Genomic DNA, 20,501 nt, shown 5'->3' on the forward strand with positions numbered 1-20,501 from the left:
TACAGTTTCCCAAAATGGCGTCTACTATAGAAAAAAGATATAAGACCCTGAAATTCAGCCCTGATCATTATATAATGGATGATTATGTTTAACACCTAAAGTTAACCTGTAAAAGAACTTCTTTATTGATCAGCTTTATGTCCAGTAATAAGTCAAGCAAACTGACACCTTTTATTGGCTAACTAAAAAGATTACAATATGCAAGCTTTTGAGGTTGAAGAAGGGGCCTCAGTTGCCTCGAAAGCTTGCATATTGTAATCTTTCTAGTTAGCCACTAAAAGGTGTCATTTTGCTTGACGTCTCACTACATTCATAATGGCTAACACGGTACAACACCCTAGTTCTCCAGTAATACAATTTTAAAAGAAGTTCTACAGGACGGTAGTGAGACCAGCTTTGTTATATGGGTTGGAGACGGTGGCACTGACCAGAAAGCAGGAGACAGAGTTGGAGGTGGCAGATGCTAAAATTTGCATTGGGTGTGACGAGGATGGACAGGAATAGACATTAGAGGGTCAGCTCAGGTTGGATGGTTGGAAGACAAAGTCAGAGAGGCGAGATTGCGTTGGTTTGGACATGTGCAGAGGGGAGATGCTGGGTATATTGGGAGAAGGATGCTAAGGATAGAGCTGCCAGGGAAGAGGAAAAGAGGAAGGCCTAAGAGAAGGTTTATGGATGTGGTGAGAGAGGACATGCAGGTGATGGGTGTAACAGAACAAGATGTAGAGGACAGAAAGATATGGAAGAAGATGATCCGCTGTGGCGACCCCTATTGGGAGCAGCCAAAAGAAGAAGTCAGTCCATAGTTAGCTAGAAACATAACTGTTTGATATAGCTTGTTTTCAGTGAGGTAACGATAGTATACAGTTTTCAGATCGCTCATGTAGCATGTCTACAAATTTGACAGGTGAACGTATGACTGTATATTATATACTGTAGAGAACTTACAAGAAAAACTCAAAGAAACATAAGATATACAAGATTTGAACAGGAACATCTTATATGAGAATGTTCTTTTGTATAATCGATTTTTCTCATTATTTTTTTGTAAACTGTTTTGCTTTGAATTTTTACTAAAACTTCTCAAATGAAGACATGTGCGTATATATCAGCAAGTTACAGTGATGGCCTGAACCCCATTAGAAAGCTAGGAAGTTTTGGAAACCAGACGAGTGTAGCTACAGGGAATTAGATGTTGTAGTGAAGAGGGAAGAGCCATGGAATAAGCATGTGTACAATTAGATTCTGTGTTTTCAAAAGCTTTCAATTTTCTTCACTGTTGGTATTTTCAGAACCCTATAGCACTAGAAAGCATTTTTAAACATAAAAACACTAGGGTAGTTTAGACAAAAATGCAAAAATTAAGACTAACATTATGTGTTTTTAAATGAAAACATAGTAGTCTTAGCCTTATGTAAGTGAAGCCTATTACATTAAAATCATGGAAGAAGCTTTGTAGTGTAATGTCGGCCTTATCTGGGGCTGTGTATAGGTAATAAATCCCATTTTTGGTGGACTAATGCATTTGAGATGACTTAAAATAGAAAAAAAGAACTTGATTAAATATTTCACAAAGAGAAACAACTCTAAAGCTTTATTTTAAATGTCATAAAGGTTGTCACAACCAATGCATAAATCTTAAATGATGCACCAAGTAATTGCTGAAAATCGTCATTTTTAATGACAAAGTGATGCAACAAGTCTGGAATTTTGAGAACTGCTTTTGTCAATAATTTGTTTTCCCAGATGGTGTCAGACACAAATGGGAGAAATTCATGAAATCATAGCAGGGGATGTGACACACACATAAAACAATGACAAAGACAAGCAATATAGAGTTAGATTATCATATTTGTTTGGATGCCTCTTCACATTACAGTGCAAACAAAACATTACATTTACAATCTTAATTCACTGACTTAAGTGTAAGCTTAAGGACTGTAAACAGTTGAAAACAAATGTTATTGCAGTTACTCACAGTTAAGCTAGAACTCTGTGATGAAGACTTTGAATCACAAGATACGACAAGATGAAGCAGCTACAACTTACAGTTATTAACATTTTTTAAAAATAAAATCAGTTTTTGTCATCAAAATTTTGCAGCATGACAGTTTCATCGATTATGTTAAGATCAGGGCTGCTGTCATCAAAGGCAACGGTGATGTGCCACACATGACTCTGTTTATATTGCAAATAACTTAAACAATAAAGATGACACCTTTAGAGAGTGTTAAATGAAATTCTCACAGTGCTGACATCCCTGTTACAGCACACCAGTGTGCTAATTTCCACACGATTAAAGCAAAATCACATTGAAGAGTTAATAATAATAATGAAAGACTGATACCAGATAACGCCATGTTTGCTACCTCTGGCATGTTAAGCAGAGATAGTTATAAATTACACAGACAGAAATTTGCACAGCACAAGATGTCGAGAGTGATCCACATGTATTGTTAAGCAGGATGAAGAACAAGGACCTCGGTGTTGGCCTGTATATAGGAAGCGACAGCCTCTAGGTGGCTCAGATTCCCAAGTATTTGTTCATCTTGCTCAAAGCATCGCACACTGTATTGAGATCACTTCTTAATTCTTGGACCACATTTTCAATGCTTCTGGTGTCCTTCAGCATATCCACACTCTGGGTGTAGGGGTTATAGTGCACAGAGAAGGGTCGTTTGATTGTTTTTGCAAAGTCCCTAAGAAAAATAAGAATAGTTGTGAAAAAAAAACATTAGCAAAATAATAATTTCTGCATATAATATTGAGAGAGTCCTAACTTAGCAAATGTTCACTTAGGAAGGCCTTTGCAGAAGTTATGCAGAAACAGTCAAGGACTGCTTTGAGTGAAATAACGCTTTCTATACCAAAATAAGTACACACGAGTTGTACGTGAAATTGGGGTAACCTGATGATATCTAAGGATACACTGATATTAGTGAAACATCCATCCATTATCCAACCCGCTATATCCTAACTACAGGGTCATGGGGGGTCTGCTGGAGCCAATCCCAGCCAACACAGGGTGAAAGGCAGGAAACAAACCCCGGGCAGGGCACACACACACACACACACACACGGGACAATTTAGAATCGCCAATGCACCTAACCTGCATGTCTTTGGACTGTGAAAGGAAACCGGAGCACCAGGAGGAAACCCACACAGACACGGGGAGAACATGCAAACTCCACGCAGGGAGGACTCGGGAAGTGAACCCGGGTCTCCTAACTGCGAGGCAGCAGCACTACCCACTGCGCCACCATGCCGCCCCTAGTGAAACATGCTAAGGGAAATTATTGATCATTTAATTGTTCCAGGATTACCAAATTATGAAGTATTATACACGGAATTGCTTAATCCAAAAGCATTTATGAAGTTTCAGCATTTAAGAGAAACATTATAGTATACAGCAAGAACAGTTTTTTAAAATATTTGTTATATTTATGAGACCCCACTTTCTCATAAACAATCAGGAAGTCCCTAGGAACAAAACCTTGCCAGTAGGTCAGTTCATCACAGAGCACACACACCCACACTCACCCATGGAGGGCCAATTTAGAGGTGCCAATCAAACTGAAATGCAAAGCCCATTAAGACGCGGTGAGAATGTTTAAAGTGGTCATCTAATGCAGTGTTTCCCAACCTTTTTCAGCCACGGCACATATTTCACATTAAAAAAATCACAAGGCACGCCACCAAACAAAAATGTTAGAAAATGTATATTTATTGAAATATAATGAAAATCTAGTCTCAATTTACTCAATTTACTTACTCAGTGTGAAACCTAGGCCTGTTTAGTTGAACACAAAGCTAATATTCTTGCAGGAACTGAAGAAAGACACACACGAAGATCTTCCTCAACAGCTCTGAGTCTCTCTCTTTTTTTCGTCTTTATAGCAGTCATGGTTGAAAAGCCCACCTCACATAGATAGGTTGTGGAGAAAGGGAGCAGAACTGAAATAGCTTTGTTTGCCAGAATGCGGAACTCCTTGGCAGCAGTCAGCCAAAAACTCTGTCCAAAGGTAGATCAGCAAAGCTCAGTTTTAAACCACGATTTTGTCTCAGTTCAGTTATTTCTTCTTGCTCCTTCAAAGTCATGTCCTTTCCACTGCAGTTGAGCTGTATGGATTCCTAACCCAGTCAAGGCAATCAGTGGAAAGTGAAGGGAAATAACATGACAACTTCTGTTCAAGACTTTGCCGATGTTTACCTATTGTCTCACACACTGCAGCACTGTTGTCACTCTGCCATTTCTGGGTGTGTGGGAACATGTTAAGGTTGGCACTTTCGATATGTTGTTTCCAGAGCTTCACCTTTGAAAAAAATCCCTTTATTTTATCTGTACTTGTGAGCAGGTTTTCATTTCGGCTTTGCATTCGTGTGTTCAGGTCATTCAGATGTTGAAATATATCTGCCAGATATGCCAGTCTTGCACACCACTCATCACTTGAGAGCAACTTAGTGTCATCATACTTCTGATTTGTCAAAAATGCTTTAAGTTCCTCCTGCAGCTCATACACACGGGCTAAAACTTTGCCATGGAACAGCCACTGGACCTCCGTGTGGAGTAATAACACTTTATGTTGCGCTACCATTTCCTCACACAGTGATGCAAAAATGCGACTTTTTAAAGGTCTCATTTTCACAAAGTTTATCATGTGCACAACATCTTCCAGTACAGCAGCTAGGCCTGCCGGCAATGTCTTGGCAACGAGTTGTTTCCCGGTGCAGAAAACAATGCGTCACAATGACATCTGGATGTTGTTCTTTTACTCTGTTTACAAATCCTTTGGTCTGCCCGAGCATGGCAGCTGCTCCATCAGTGCAAACACTTACGCAGTTTTGCCACTTCAGTCCTCCTTGTTCAAGGTACTCTGGCACAACTTGAAAAAGTTCCTCTCCTGTTGTTCTTTCTTGCAATTCCTTTCAAAACAGAAAGTTTTCTCTGATGATGTCTCCATGTACAAAGCACACATTTGCCATAAGTTGTGCAAGTCCACTGAAATCCGTAGATTCATCGATTTGCAATGCAAATTTGCTGCTAATGCGCAGCTTTTCCAAAACTATCTTTTCAATGTTAACAGACAAGTCTTCAATACGTCTGGAAATTGTATTATTTGAGAGAGGGACTTAAGCTATTTCTTTAACAGCACCATGGCCGATCATCTCTTTTAAGATAATTTTGCAGGCAGGCAGTATTAATGTCTCTGCTATACGATGTGTGGCTGTTTTGATTTAGCGATGAGTTCAGCAACTTGGTAGCTAGCTTTAAGTGCTCTCTCATTTGTCTTGGTGATTTTCCTAATTAACGCTGCCTGTTTCTCAGTCTGTTCACGCAGTTGAACAAAATAGTCCGTGTTCTTGTTTTGAAGTGATGGGCGTTTTGTCTGGAGATGGCGTTTAAGCTTACTTGGAACCATGGCACTGTTTGACAATTTTTCCCCACACACCAGGCATAGCGGAATTGGCTTGGTTGGTTCCCCAGTATAAGTGAATCCAAAGGTAAGATAACTTTCATTGTATTGTCTTGAGCTCACCATTTTTGCTTTCTTCTGCCCACTACTCATGCTAGGGCCTTCATCTGGGTCAGAATTTTCTCCAGGACCCAGGTCAGATTGACTACTTTTTCTTTTCAAATATTTAGCCATCGCTATTACCTGCGCCATTGTCTCACTCGCAGCATGACTATGTACTTTCATATTTCTTCTTCGTCTTCTTCTGTTTTATTGGCGGTTGGCAACACACATAATTGGAGCAAGAAGTTTTATTGCCCTCTAGTGACAGGCAGAACAAACAGGCAGCCTTAGAGTTCCAATCAGGTGAAACTGGATAATCTTCCATGGCACACCTGATGATTTCTCACGGCACACTTACTGTATGTGCCACGGCACAGTGGTTGGGAAACACTGATCTAATGTGACCAGGTCAAGAATCAGACGCTGTAAGACAGCAACATTAACCATTGTGTTAAACATGCGGGCAGCATTCTCTAAAAAATGCAATTTTTATTTCTCTTCAAAAACGTGAATGGACTGTAAAATAATATTTCTGTTAAGAATATTTTCATAAACACTAGTACCACTAACCCCATTTAACAGAAACACGACACTTTTCACTTTTTAACATAGTTAGTTACTATTATTACAAAGAATATTCTTCACAATGCACACTGTATATGTATTTTATTAAAAAAATAATTGCCTGAATTTAATAGTGATATTGGTCAACATTATTGTAGTGAATCTGAGGTTTCAGCATAAAACTAATAATTTATTATACTTACTTTGTTTTTTTTAAGAGTTAAGAGTTTGTTTTTTATTGTTATTACTGTAAAGTAATTAGGTTGCCATTTTGTGGTAACACTTTCTTATTAGTCCTGCCATTTCTTGACATTTTTCAGCATCATCACCATCATGTTGTTTGTAGAAAGAAGTTTAATATCTGGTCATGTCTCTGACTTTGTTTTGTGATTCTTTGCTTTAAGAGATGATTACCATACCTCATCTCCATGCTTGGATTACTATAAACAACAAATTCTTTGTCATGTCTGCTTTTTTAACAGAAAAGCTTAATACATTAGGAATCCAAAGTTTGACTTTTGACTAGGACGGCTTGGATTACACTTCCGTTTTGATTATCTTTTTCCTATTTTTTTTGTTTCATTTTGAACTTGGCCCCTTTACTGACTCTGACTCATAGAAACCTCCTCTGTCATTGGCAAATTCAGGTAAATTATTTACCCTTTCTTTGACAGTCAGTCAGTCATTGTCTAACCCACTTAGTCCTGAACAGGGTTGTTGGGATCTGTTGAAGCCTATCCCATCTGTCATAGTGAGCAAAACAGGAACAAACATTGGATAGAGAGCTAGTCCATCACAGGGCGAGCAAACACATGTACACACCCACACCCCAATCTCACACTAGGACCAATTTAAGATCGCCAATTCACCTAGCCTGCATGTCTTTGGACTGTGGGAGGACACCAGAGAACATCCATACAGACACGGGAGAACATGCAAACTCAATGCAGGCAGGACAGGGAGACAGACCCTGGTCTCCTTACTGTGAGGCAGCAGTGCCATTACGCGCCCCCCCCCCCCCCCCCCCCCACTTTGTCTGTTGTTATACCAAACTATCAGTTCTGAGACCATCCTTAACATAGTTTTTATTGCTATAAAAATAGATTTTGTATGTAAATGGTAAGTACTTCTTTGAACTGGAAATATATTCTTATGTACTACATAATAAAACATTAAAGTCTCTGTGTCCAGTCCCTCTGAGCAATCTGATAGGTCAGTTTGGCTTTGGTGACACAACAAAACAAGTGTGAGTGTCAGACACATGAGGAGGAGTAAAGATGTAAGACGCATGCTGACAGAGTCATCTTTAAAGACCTGTATTATAAAACCAGATAGGATGTGAGAATGGTGCTTAGAAAATCATGAGAGTCTGAGAAGCAAGCTTTGCAGGAACATGAGCTGCTAGTGAAGAGATGTTCACAAACAGTGTATACCGAGGAATGACGCTGAAGGTTTATGTAGAACAAAAGAGAGCAAATGTTTTTAATTATTCTATTACCTGTCATCAACAGGTACTATGGCTAGTGATCTATAGTATAAGCTATTTGTTCATAGTTCATAAGGAATAAGAATAAGAAATGTGTCACAAAATGTATTTTTTGTTTGTTTATTTCTTTACGTATTTCTTTATTTTTTTATTTATTTCAGAGACACCACATGCAACATGAAATAAATTGTGAAATGAAAATGATCACTTTCATTCATCAAAGATGAGAGGGTAGACAGTATTGAGTCCTGTTTTTTGATTAACGTATCGTGACAGACTGGATGTACGCACTTTGCTTGACTTGGGAATCCTGTGGCTCATGTGTATGCTCAAAGTTGTGACTAAGTGCGTTAGTTTATGAGTGAAAGAAAAGTTTGCCTATAATTAATGTGCAAAGTGACTATTTTAATTCAGGAAACTGCAAATTTATCATTAGGAGTTTGCACCTGAAGTGTCTGCTGTAAATGTGGCCCTTCATGGTCAAAGGTTTATGTCCACTCTACTGAATAATTACCAATCAAAAAGCAGGACTCAATAGAGCCCGCCCTCACAACTTTGACGTTGAAAGTGACAGTTTCTGTTTCAGGGCTTATTTCATGTTGCATGCAGTGTCACTGAAATGAATAAATAAAGCAATAATTAAATAAATGCATAAAGAAATATAACAAAAACATATTTTGTGATACATTTACTTATTTATACTGACATTTCATGTTGTAATTATATATTTATTGTCAGTTTTGACAGTACTTTTATTTATTTGTGAATGTATTTATTACATTTTGTCCAAAATATGAGATAAGCAATGAAATGAAAACTGTCATTTTCACCAGTCAAAGTTGAGAGGGAGGGCTCTAGCGAGTAATGTATTGTAAGTAGTAAATCATTTGTAGAGTGCACATAAATCTTTGGCCATCAAGTGCTACATTTTAAAGGCAGACACATCAGATGCAGATCCCTGAGGGGTTAATGAATTCAGGGCTACTAGAATTGTATAGAAATTCTGGCCAACCTTTTCGTGCCCTCATTTCCACTGTGGACATGTAGTGTTTCAAATCATTGTATGCAGTTTGCTTGCCTTGATAATCCTGTGACTGTGAAATTATCAAGGGAGTGTCACTCCTGCTGACAATTAACCAATCAAAACACAGCACTCTGTAGAGCCTGCCCTCTCAGCCTTAATGGGTGAAAATGACAGCGTTCATTTGAAGGCATATTTTATGTAGCATGTAATGTCAATTAAATAAATACATAAATAAAGAAATAACTAAAGACATAAGAAGATGACATGGCATGTTTAATTATTTATGCTCAAATGTGTTTTTATTTATATATTGTCATATTCCATAATACATCTTTCTTTCTTTCTTTCTTTCTTTCTTTCTTTCTTTCTTTCTTTCTTTCTTTCTTTCTTTCTTTCTTAAATGTTCTTCCATAACTAACAAATGTTGCAATAGATTATAATTAAAGTTTATAAGAATTACCCCATGAAATGGGTTTAAAATGAGTTCACCATCCCTCTTGCGTGTTGCAAAAGGTGACAAGAGGAGGTTGACAATCAGGAGTGGCATCCTGCAGCAAAAATGTCTACTCCGATACTCACATAATTTTGGGAAGCAACAAGGAAAACTGGTTGAACCAAGAACATGGTTGGCAAACCAGCAAAAAGAGAGTGAGAGAGAGTGACGCAGATGGTTCTAAGGGTATTTTTTCCATAATACATGTCTTGCAAGGGTGACATGATGGTGTACAGTGGTAGCATAGCTGCCTCACAATAAGGAGACCAGAGTTCACATCCCTGCTCCTTCCTAAGTGAAGTTTGCATTTTCTCCCCATTTCTGAGTGGGTTTCCCCCCCCACAGTTCAGTGAAATACAGGTGGACTGGAGATACTAAAGTGGCCCTGGTGTGCATGTATTTGTGCATTCTGTGATGGTCTGGCTCCCTGTCCATTGATTGTTCCTGCCTTGTGCCCTATGTTATGGCTCCAGTTTCCCTGCAACCCTGCTCAGGATACAGTGGCTTTAGAAGATGGAAGAGTGTTTCACATTGCCCTATTTTTTCATTTTAACAGTTAAGAGAATTCTGTACTAAGCTGAGGGTGGCACGGTGGCACAGTGGTAGCGCTGCTGCCTCGCAGTTAGGAGACCCGGGTTCGCTTCCCGGGTCCTCCCTGCGTGGAGTTTGCATGTTCTCCCCGTATATGCGTGGGTTTCCTCCGGGCGTTCCAGTTTCCTCCCAAAGTCCAAAGACATGCAGGTTAGGTGGATTGCCGATTCTAAATTGGCCCTAGTGTGTGCTTGGTGTGTTTGTGTGTGTCCTGCAGTGGGTTGGCACCCTGCCCGGGATTGGTTCCTGCCTTGTGCCCTGTGTTGGCTGGGATTGGCTCCAGCAGACCCCCGTGACCCTGTGTTCGGATTCAGCGGGTTGGAAAATGGATGGATGGATGTACTTAGCCGTACTATTCTGAAAATATATTCACTAGGAGGGAAATTATTATTTTTTTTTTTTTTGCTTTTATTCATATTACATTTTATGTGAGTTTCAAACAACCTGTTACAATGGCTGACCCTGCACTCTCAACTCCAAAGGTCATGCGAAAAGATAGTTTCAGCTCAGGGATTAATACAGTGTACCAAATACCAAAAACATAAAAAAATAACAGTTTTGTTAATATTTATTATATCTTAGAATAATATTTATGAAATTAGCAGGAGATGAGAGCCTTTCAGGGCAGCTCAAGTCACAAGGCGGAAAACAGCTCAGGGCAGGGTGACAGTTCATCACAGGATGCATACTTGTACACCCTCACACCTTTACTTGCATTGAAATCACCAATGAACCTAATGCAGACATCTTCTGGTATGTGTAAGGAAAACCAACATACAACTCAGACACAGGGAGAATGTGAAAATGCCACATGGACAACAATCAGGTTTACAATTGAAAACCAGAACTCTTTGCTATCGTTCCTGGCCCTTGCAATAGCAGGTATTGAATAAATTAAAATCTATTAAATACATAGAATGAAGTTGTTAATGAAAAGATAAGTGCTGCCTAGTTATGGTTCTTACATTGTACCTGGAAGAGTAGTTCTAAACTTTCTTACTTTCACCTCCGTAACCTATCACGTGTTCGCTCCTTCCTTTCCTTTTCTAATGCTGAGAATCTTTTTCATGCTTTTATCACATCCCGCATCGATTATTGTAACTCGCTGCTGGCAGGTGCCCCTTCTAATCTTATATCACAGCTCCAGTTGATTCAAAACTCTGCTGCAAGAGTCCTTACACAAAACCAGCAACAGTGAGCACATCACACCCATCCTGCTTCGCCTTCACTGGCTCCCTGTGTCTTACAGAATCGAATATAAAATCCTACTAATAACCTACAAAGCTTTAAATGGCCTCGCACCAGACTACATCAGTGACCTTCTCCATTACTCTGCTCCTGTTCGCCTACTAAGGTCCTCTGATTCTGGTAATGTTGTTGTGCCTCACACTAACCTGCACTCCATGGGTGACACGGCCTCAGACATCCTGAAATTAATGAGATCAGCTGACACCATTCATTCCTTTAAAAAACAACTTAAAACTCATCTATTTAGGAAGGCTTTTAACTTAACTTAACATTCTGCCCTTTCTTTCAGTTTACCTCTCTGTCCAGTTGCTCAGGATAATTTGTGTGTCTGCTATATCACAAATTAGGTTGTTTTTCTTTTAGTATTGAATTTAGTATTTTACTCTGGTTTATTGTCCTTTATTCTATTTAATGATTTGTTATCTGTTTCATTGTTCTATTCAGGAAAACATTTGTATCCAATGTACCCTGCTGTTTTTTTTCTAAGGCTCTGTGAAGCTATCCCATGCTCAAGGCGCTATATAAATAAAATGTTTTATTATTATTATTATTATTAAACTGTCTCTCCAAGGAAAAAGTACACACATTTTTTTCAAATGCTAAAAACATGATGCATGCAGTATGCAAGTATTCTTAACCTTCGATAGGCTGAAGTAAACATTGAGGCTTACATGCTTACCAATAAGCATAAGATACCAATTTAAAAAAAAAACAAAAACACACATACGTCATTCAGATTACATAACGTTATGCTCCTATTTGAGAGCAAAACTGCTGAACAGGTACATCAGGAAGGGCATCCGGTGTAAAATTTTGACAAATCAATATGCGGACAACAATACAAATTTAAATAAGATGATCCGCTGTGGCAACCCCTAACGGGAGCAGCCGAAAGAAGAAGAAGAAGAATGTTTGTTGAAATTATAATTAGCTTTAACAGTGGCTCTACAAACACAGTAAGAATAAAAAAATTGTAAGTACTAATAATAAAGGGGAGAAGAAGGCATAAACTCTCTTTACCTCATCTTTTCTTTTGCTTCCTCAAAACTTTCCGAAACAAAGTACACATCTTGGAAAGTAGTAATGAGGCACTCTTGAGTGCACGTTGTTTTAGGATCAAATGGTTTCACGCAGGCTTTATCGGATAATGAATGCTGAGTTATTATAAAAAGAAAAAGATTTAAATGAAGGTTAGCTTAATAGTAATTGTTCAAGGAGTAATTGTCTAATTCATTAAATGAACAGTGTATAAATTAATGAACTAATTAACTGATTAAATAATTAAACCCCAATTAAATAAATAAACTTCAGATACCTTCAGCTCACCAATTGATGACAGCAGTCCTGCTCCGTAGGCCCGGAGTTGTCCATCCTGCTTACACAGGCCAAACTCTATAGTAAAGAAATAGCACTGAAAATAATAAAAGAATAATCACCAGTAAGCATGTATCTGAGCACCATAACAGCAATGGGCCTTGTTCACTGACATCAGCCCCTCACGTATAGAAATTAAGAACCCACATATGAGTAGACTGCCAATGGTGAGGAATTTTCTTTTATAATATTTTACCCTCTTCAATACAGATTTCATAACTGATTAAACATTTCCTAAGTAACATGTTTATGTACTGTATTTAAATACATGTTTGTGTGGGTATATTGTAAGTGCCCTAAAGGATGGACTGGCAAACTGACTGGGATGAGGGGCGTTTCTTGATCATAATGGATGGTTCAGGATGGTGCTTGATTATTATCCCAGTTGGGGTGGAAGATTGATGGATGGACTGCAGGAGGTCTGTTAAGAGCAGTTACTTCCCCGGTACAATAGATGGCAGTGGTCCTTTGGCATGGCCCCTGTATGGACATCCTGCAGGGATCCATGATATTCAAGGTCCTGAGGGAAAACTCTGTCAAGGTCCTTGGGTGCTGCTCAAGAACATCACATTGTTTTGTGGGGCTTCTGCATGACCCGGACATGCTTCCACCATTCAGTGTTATGGCAGTGGAAGTACTTATGGGTCCAACATAAAAGAAGCTGCTTGACCTAATTCAGGTGAGTTAGAGTGGAAGGAGAAGAAAAAGGGAGAATAAGAGTTGTGTGTGTGTGTGTGTGTGTGTGTTAAGTGGTCTGTGGAGATGTTCTGCTTTGAAATAAATAATCGTACCCTGATCCCTAAGATAGGTGCAAGTATGTGCGTTAGGCAGGCGCCTCATTAATTACTTGGAGGGAGCAGTGTGTGCACACCTGTGCCCCATTAGGAGTAGAAGGGTAGAAAAAGAGTCTGCATGGGTAGAGGGGGAGACAGAAAAATACAAAGAAAGATGGAGATGCCCTGAGGACAATAGGAGAGGCAGGACAAGCCAGCCTAGTTGTGTGTGAAAGGCAGCATGTTTGAAGGTGACACGATGGACCAGATGGCGCTCTAGGGGCAGATCACCCCCCACTGATGGTCCAGAGGAGTAGGTGCGATTGAGGTGGAGTCCCCTCTAAGGATCTGAGGTACACCAGACACAGAGAGAAGGAAGACGAGAAGACAACCGACCCCGAGTGGTCTGGCCGATGCCACTCATGGCAGTCAAGACAGGGGTCGGGTTGTTGAGGACCACAGCTGTGAGTGTCTCTGCCACCTGAATGAGCAATGGGTGAGCTGGGGAGACGATGAGGGAGATGTGCTGGGGCTCATCCAAGAGGGAAAGGTACATTGCCCCTATGACTGTGTTGGTGGTTTTTAATTGCCATTTTAAGTCTTGCTTTTAAACTCACAGATTGTCACTGTGTTATTTATTTATTTATTGCAGATTTTGCACTGCACTTTGGACACTTTGATTTGGACTTACCTCAAAGCATCCAGCCACAGCAAGCCAGAGTCTTTGTGTTCTCAGGGTGAGAAGAATAGCTTCATTAACTGTCATTTATTAACCATCTTTTTATTTAATCATTTACTGGCACAAGAACTTTGGCACCTTGATGCACCTACCCCTTGTCTGGCTATATGTGTCCTCATCTGCTAGGATCATCCCTTGGTTACGTTACAGGAAGGAACCGGAAGCATGGAGCTGACCAGCATCGTCACAATGTGCTATTTTCCTAAGAAGCCTATTTGTAAGGTACTTTATTGTAAAACAACTTGCATTTGCGCCTGGGACTTGTGTCTGTGGGTATGGGGTGCTGCAAGGCTCACTACTGGTCAGTTTTATATATATATTTATATTATATTAGGGAAGGAAAAATCCAAGATACTGGACTCAAGCAGCTTCAGTTTTGTTTAAGCTGTAGTTTTCCATTTTGTTTTCTGTCTAACTGTACTACAGGGGTTACCAGGTATAAAATGGCCTGCTTTCCGCACCTTTTTGCATCACTGATGCTGATAGTTCATGGCTGGTGATAAGCAAAATGATTGTTGCAAAATTGAATTAGCGTTTCTCTCCGCAAGCAAAACTATAAAAATTTGCTTATGGGTGAAATTTGTGCCATTTACACAAGAAGAAAGAAGTGTTTGTATTCGATAATTCTGCATGTGCCTGCATGATATTTAGTGTTTAAATACAGTAAAGTGTTTACCGTATATACTCGCGTTACTCAAGTCAGATCTTAGAACCCGAAAAATTGATCATAAAATCAGACCCCGACTTTTACAACTGTTCAAAAATGCAAAACTTAATTTTTTTTTTTTACATCTTCTTGCTTCCTCCAGTCTCGCACCAGTTTATCAAGATACATCGAAATTTGTTGCAGCAGTGCAGTTACCAATTTCTTTCACCACTTCAACGACTTTTAATTAAAAACCAGCTTCATATTTCCTTCTGATCGAAGGGTCCATCATAGATAAGGGATGCTCTTACGATAAGGTGTAGGAGAGTGTAAGATACAAAAAACACAAAACAGTGCAAACATCGCTTTGGAATAGTTTGGGTATTACCGTGTGATCACGTAGGCACAATACATGGAAGAAAAGGCTGTGTGCTCCGTGGTTACTCTCTCAGGTGGGTGTAGCATATCATAATCTCTTGCACCAACAGTGTGAGTTTTTCTCATTCTACTTATAAAACACCGGAAATTATACGGTAAAATCAAGCCCTGACTTATCTGCGGGAGAACTTAAGTGCGAGTATATATGGTAAATACAGTAAAGAAATCTAGTGAAAAAAAATAAGTTTGCATATCTTCAACAGTTAGTTGCCATGTAAAAACAGGTAGGTGGGTTTGGTAGCGGCATCTTTAGGGGTCGTAAAAAGACAGTAACATGCATGATGGTGCATTTTAGTGTGTCTTTGTGGGAAAAATGAGTATGAAGTCACATTTTTAAAAAGCATACTGCACTCATCCGCAGTGATGTGAATAACATGTATATATAGAATTGATTTTACCAGTGTGGTACGGATTACATCCGTTACACAGCTGCAGAAAAGAGCACAGGCAAATGGGAAGTGTCAATGAGGCTTTAGGGAGCAACATTATTTCTTTCATACTCCAAAAAAACATAGAACTTTAAAAAAATCTCTTTAGTGAGTTTTACATTTCACAAATACAAAATCTCCTGCAAAACATATTTTAGTGTCAGCATCGCAGAATTGTAAGTGATTCAAAACTGGCTTGTTTCACTCATCACGTTTAATGACAATATTTCCCCACAGAACTTTATTATTTAATGGAAACATCTTGTTGTAGAACACATTTAAGAATGCATTTATTTATTAATATAAAATTTCTTAAAATATCAATATTGTGTATGTGGATGGAATGATCATGATTATAAATTAATAATGTGAATGAAAATGTACAGTTTCACAGAATAAAAGAGGGACATTTCACAAAAGCAAATGAACAAATTTCAAAGGCCTTAGACTTTATGAACGGCATCTCAAATTGATACTCCAATTAGCTTCACGGGAAGGTGTTTGCTTTTTTTTTTTTTTCCCAAGTTGAGACATTGACAGTCTTGATAATCCTGTTCACTACACCTCTTCTTATAATTAATATACCACTTACCTCAAAGCATCCAGCCACAACAAGCCAGAGCCTTTGTGTTCTCAAGGTGAGAAGAATTGCTTCATTAACTGTCATTTATTAACCATCTTTTATCATTTAATGATTTACTGGTACAATGCACTGTATTACCTTTGACTTTAAGCTGAAGGTGTTTTATTAAGGCGAAAACAAATTATGTTTGGTCTACATTATGACAATTTTCTATTTCTTATCAGAGAAGCACTTCATTATATATTGTTTCATTATTTGTTAAACGTTTTTGGTCATACAGTAGTAGCATTGTATAACAAGGATTGGCTATGCAGCACTTTGAATTTTGTTGTCTGTTGCTTATTAACTTTATACTTTCACATTGCTAAAATTGTATGTATAATGGTTTATTTTTATAATTCACTGTGTATAGAGGTGTCTGTTAAATATATGACATAATACAGGTGCTGGTCATAAAATTAGAATATCATGACAAAGTTGATTTATTTCAGTAATTCCATTCAAAAAGTGAAACTTGTATATTAGATTCATTCATTACACACAGACTGATGTATTTCAAATGTTTATTTCTTTTAATGTTGATGATTATAACTGACAACTAATGAAAGTCCCAAATTCAGTATCTCAGTATTTTGTCGGTCTCAATTCTTTTGTTTACAACTTCATCAGTTTGTTTTGTCACATATGCACATCACAGGGTCACCATCCGGGTTCCCCCCAGGTATGTAATTCCACTGTGGGCTGAGAGGGGGTGCTACCACTGTGTCGACTTCCTTTGCCTCCAGAGAAAGAAACCGCCCAGTGATGGCAATTGGCTCTGCACCTTCTGGTCCCAGGACCTTAAAAGCCCAGCTGGCCGGAAGGAGGCATCACTCATTGACTAGAGAACAGAGGAGACGGAGCTTCTACAATCCAAGGTTGGATCCCGTAAAGGGAAGCAAAGGTGCGTACAACTGCTGTGCCCCAATAGGGATAAAAATGTTTTATATACTTTTTATATTAATAATAATAATAATAATAATAATAATAATAATAATTCATTACATTTATATAGCGCTTTTCTCAGTACTCAAAGCGCTATCCACACAGGGAGGAACCGGGAAGCGAACCCACAATCTTCCACAGTGTCCTTACTGCAAAGCAGCAGCACTACCCCTGCGCCACCTGTGAGGATATTATATATACAGTATATTGCGATGTTTCTGAACTCTTTTTGGAACCCCCACAACATGACTGTGAACAATTTTTAAAACCTTCTCCCTATGCCCACTTGGCACCACCAGCTGCTCGATATGCCCGTCGCCCATGCAATCAGAAATCACCTGATACAAGAAAACATCCTTAATTAAAAAATGTGGTGTTCTAAAGTTTGGGTCTTCTCTCCTCAGAGAGTAAAAGTCATTTGCAACGTGGGCTTGTTTGAATGCGAAACCCAAGGTGTTATTGACTTGTTGCAGGCGAGTAAACTCCTTCTGAATGCCAGCCGCTGCTTCCTCTGTGTCCGATGCAGCTCACCTCCCACTGCTATTTCGTTTTTGTCTGGGTCCGTACTGGGTGTTCGATCTGGGGAGGCTGTTGGTGTGAGCGACTGCATGGACAAGTCTGCCAGCTGTCTTGGGTCTTCACTTGAGGATTTGTCCCCCACCTTGCTGGACAACCTGCGGGTGCCTCGATGACAGACAAGAAGTCCTCCACAGAGGTGGCAGTCGCACTTCAGTGTGTCGTCCCCGTTGGGTGGGGGGGTCCTAATAAGGTTCAGAAACCACAAAATATATATATATTATATTTGTGCCCTGTGTTGGCTGGGATTGGCTCCAGCAGACCCCCGTGACCCTGTGTTCGGATTCAGCGGGTTGGAAAATGGATGGATGGATGGATGGATATATATATATTTATATATATATAAAATATTAAATAATACTGTATTTAAATATATATATGTATACACTGTCAACACTAGGTGGCACTGTTGCCCCTTTAAACCCAACAGACAGATACTCAGGACACCAGGTAAATGCAACAAGAAGTACTTTCATTCTTTTTTCTTCTTGTACAGTGCCCCTAAGCACCACAGCCACCAATAAATAGGCAAGTAATCAAATAATAAACACAACTCTCACTCTCACTCTCTCTCTCTCTCTCTCTCTCTCTCCCTCTCTCTCTCCTCTACACCTCCCAGCAAGTATTGTCCACCTCCACCCAACTCTGGCTCACTTGCTGGGTCTCCAGCAGGCCTTTATATAGTCCTTGACCCGGAAGTGCTTCTGTTCTTCCTCCCACATGACTTGCCAGTACTTCTGGGTCAGATGGAGAATTCCAGGTCTTTAATTAGCCCGGATGTACTTCGGGGCTTCCGACCTTGTGACTTCCTAGTACTTCCGGGCAATAAGGGAAGCATGACTCCCCAGGTCCTTTCACAGCACCCCCTGGTGGCACCTACAGCACCCAACAGGGCTCAGAAACCAAACTCCAAGTCCCAGAATGTCCTATGGGAACCCGGAGCACCGCTACACTCCAGGGGAGTTGCCATCTAGAGTTTTTGGGGAGACAGTGTAGCTGCCTTCCCCCATCCTTCCATTTCAGGGGCATCCCAGCCAGGCTGAGCTGCCGGCCATCTCTCAAAACACATGCACACAAAGCATTGTAAAATCCACTTGATCCAATTCAGAGTCATTGAGGTTAGAATCATTACAGACAATTGAAAGATGCTATAAAATATAGGCTGTCCATTTCTTTATATTAAAAATTTGTCCTTTTCATATTTAATGCTACTACTCTCCCTGCTTCAGGCTACCACATTTAATCCTTCACATCAGGTATTGACCTGTTGTTCGTATTGACTTTTTTCCGCCAGTACAGTCTTATAGCCGCAAGCCATTAATCCTCCCTGAGACCCAAACCTCTAGCTTTGGCCTCTCTCCTTATTTCCCTGGCGAATGACACTCAATGCTCTGTAATGTCACACATTCAACGCAAGAGCACAGACTCTGTGGGCAGTTGCAATTAACTGCAGCTGCAGGTCTAATGAGTCATTCCTTACCTTTGGTGTCTTGCAGACGTTTCCCCTCATCATCTGTTTGTAAGAATAACCATCTGAGGTGCAGTCAGTCTTAATAAAAGAGTGACTTTTCACATAAGAAAAAGAAAACCTATTGATCTCTAATAACAGGAGAGAACATTATGACACACTGTGGAGGCGGAGTGGACTAAACAAACAGAGAGCTTTACAAAAGGTTAAAGCCTGATTTTAGGAAAGATACAAAACTAAAGCCGCATTGTGGACTTGGGACACAGCACTCAATATAAGCATTACTTATCAGACAAGGGAACAAAAGGACACTGTTTGGAGGTTAGCTGCATGCTCTGTCAATGGTAACAAAATTTAAGACAAATGATGAAGTCCCTTTGGAGGAAACACATTTCCACCTGTTTTAATGCCCATAATAGCAGTCACTTTTAACTCAGATTGGATTTTTGTAATAGACTGGGGATAGAGGAACAGCAAATAGCCTGAATGTAGGAAGTGCCACCAGGGGCCAACATCTGACAGGGAAGAGGGGTCCTTGATAACTGGCCTCAGTGAACTTCTTGTGCTTGAAGGGGGTTTTTTAATGATAAACTCTAGAGGCAGTGAAGTGGTAAGAATACATGCCAAGTCTGTAACTGAAAAGTCAAAAGAATCCTAAAACTGATCCAAAAATCTAAATCCCTAAACAAAGTCTAAATCTTTTATTATTAGAATTACACCAAAAAAATATTGCACTAAATGTTCTCCAGTATCCAAATCTCAGAAAACTGTGGGAAGCATGGGCTGACCTTAATATGGTTGCTCCAGTAATATTACATGGGCTGCATCCCTTATTTTGAAAACACATCTTTTTATTAAATATTTTGGAACTGCTTAGTTTCTCTCCAACAGGATAGCTGCTGCTGAAATGACAAATGATTTTTGTACTTTTCTAGCTTCAGGTGTATTTATGTAGTTTTTCTAATGCCCTTGTGTTTGTTTTTTTATCTTGTCCTCTGCTGCTTGTGATGCTTGTATTTAACTTGCTTTGTAAGTCACCTTGGATAAAGGCGTCTGCTAAATAAATAATAACCCAATGCCTTCTGGGTCTTTATATTCACAATATTCGGGCATCAGTTTTCTGATATGAAATAGCCCGCCATCATGACATTACCAGGTATGCGACTTACATGAACAGAAGCAGACAGTGTCACAACAGGAAAATGGCAGCAATCATCAAATCTCCACTAACCCAAGGAATCAAATTAAAAATAAAATATTGCAATGCATTGTCTCTCTATTATAAAAAAAATCTTGGGAGGGAGACGAGACGTTGTCTTCTCGGAAGACAATTTGACGTCCCGCGAGACAAAGCAGTGAGACAACATCGAAAAGAAGTTCATTGACATCTAACCTAGCAATTGTTGGAAATGCTTTTGGCAGACACACTTCATGTGCTCCCAGCTCTTAAAACAATGACAAGCGACAAGCAGAACACACAGATCGCCAGCAGCAGCAAGCCAGCAGATGATCTGACCACTTCTCCTTAGCGTGCGTTCAAACCCCCCCCCCCCCCTCACAACGTGAGCG

The 20,501-nt window shown here is 39.6% G+C and overlaps 1 protein-coding gene across 1 annotated transcript in view; it reads right to left on the minus strand.

Moving 5' to 3' along the window:
• Window positions 1–1,644: 1,644 nt before the first annotated feature.
• The window catches only part of tph2 (tryptophan hydroxylase 2 (tryptophan 5-monooxygenase)), a 195,389-nt gene continuing 176,532 nt past the window's right edge, over window positions 1,645–20,501 (minus strand). The window contains exons 9-11 of the mRNA XM_028818446.2: window positions 12,239–12,334; window positions 11,944–12,077; window positions 1,645–2,699 (exon numbers count right to left, since the gene is read on the minus strand). Of these exons, the coding sequence (XP_028674279.1) occupies window positions 2,525–2,699; window positions 11,944–12,077; window positions 12,239–12,334 (405 nt within the window). The 3' untranslated portion in view covers window positions 1,645–2,524. The remainder of the gene's footprint in view (window positions 2,700–11,943; window positions 12,078–12,238; window positions 12,335–20,501) is intronic.

This window comes from Erpetoichthys calabaricus, chromosome 1 (genome assembly GCF_900747795.2).
Source record: "Erpetoichthys calabaricus chromosome 1, fErpCal1.3, whole genome shotgun sequence".
In the NCBI taxonomy this organism is placed as follows: domain Eukaryota; kingdom Metazoa; phylum Chordata; class Cladistia; order Polypteriformes; family Polypteridae; genus Erpetoichthys; species Erpetoichthys calabaricus.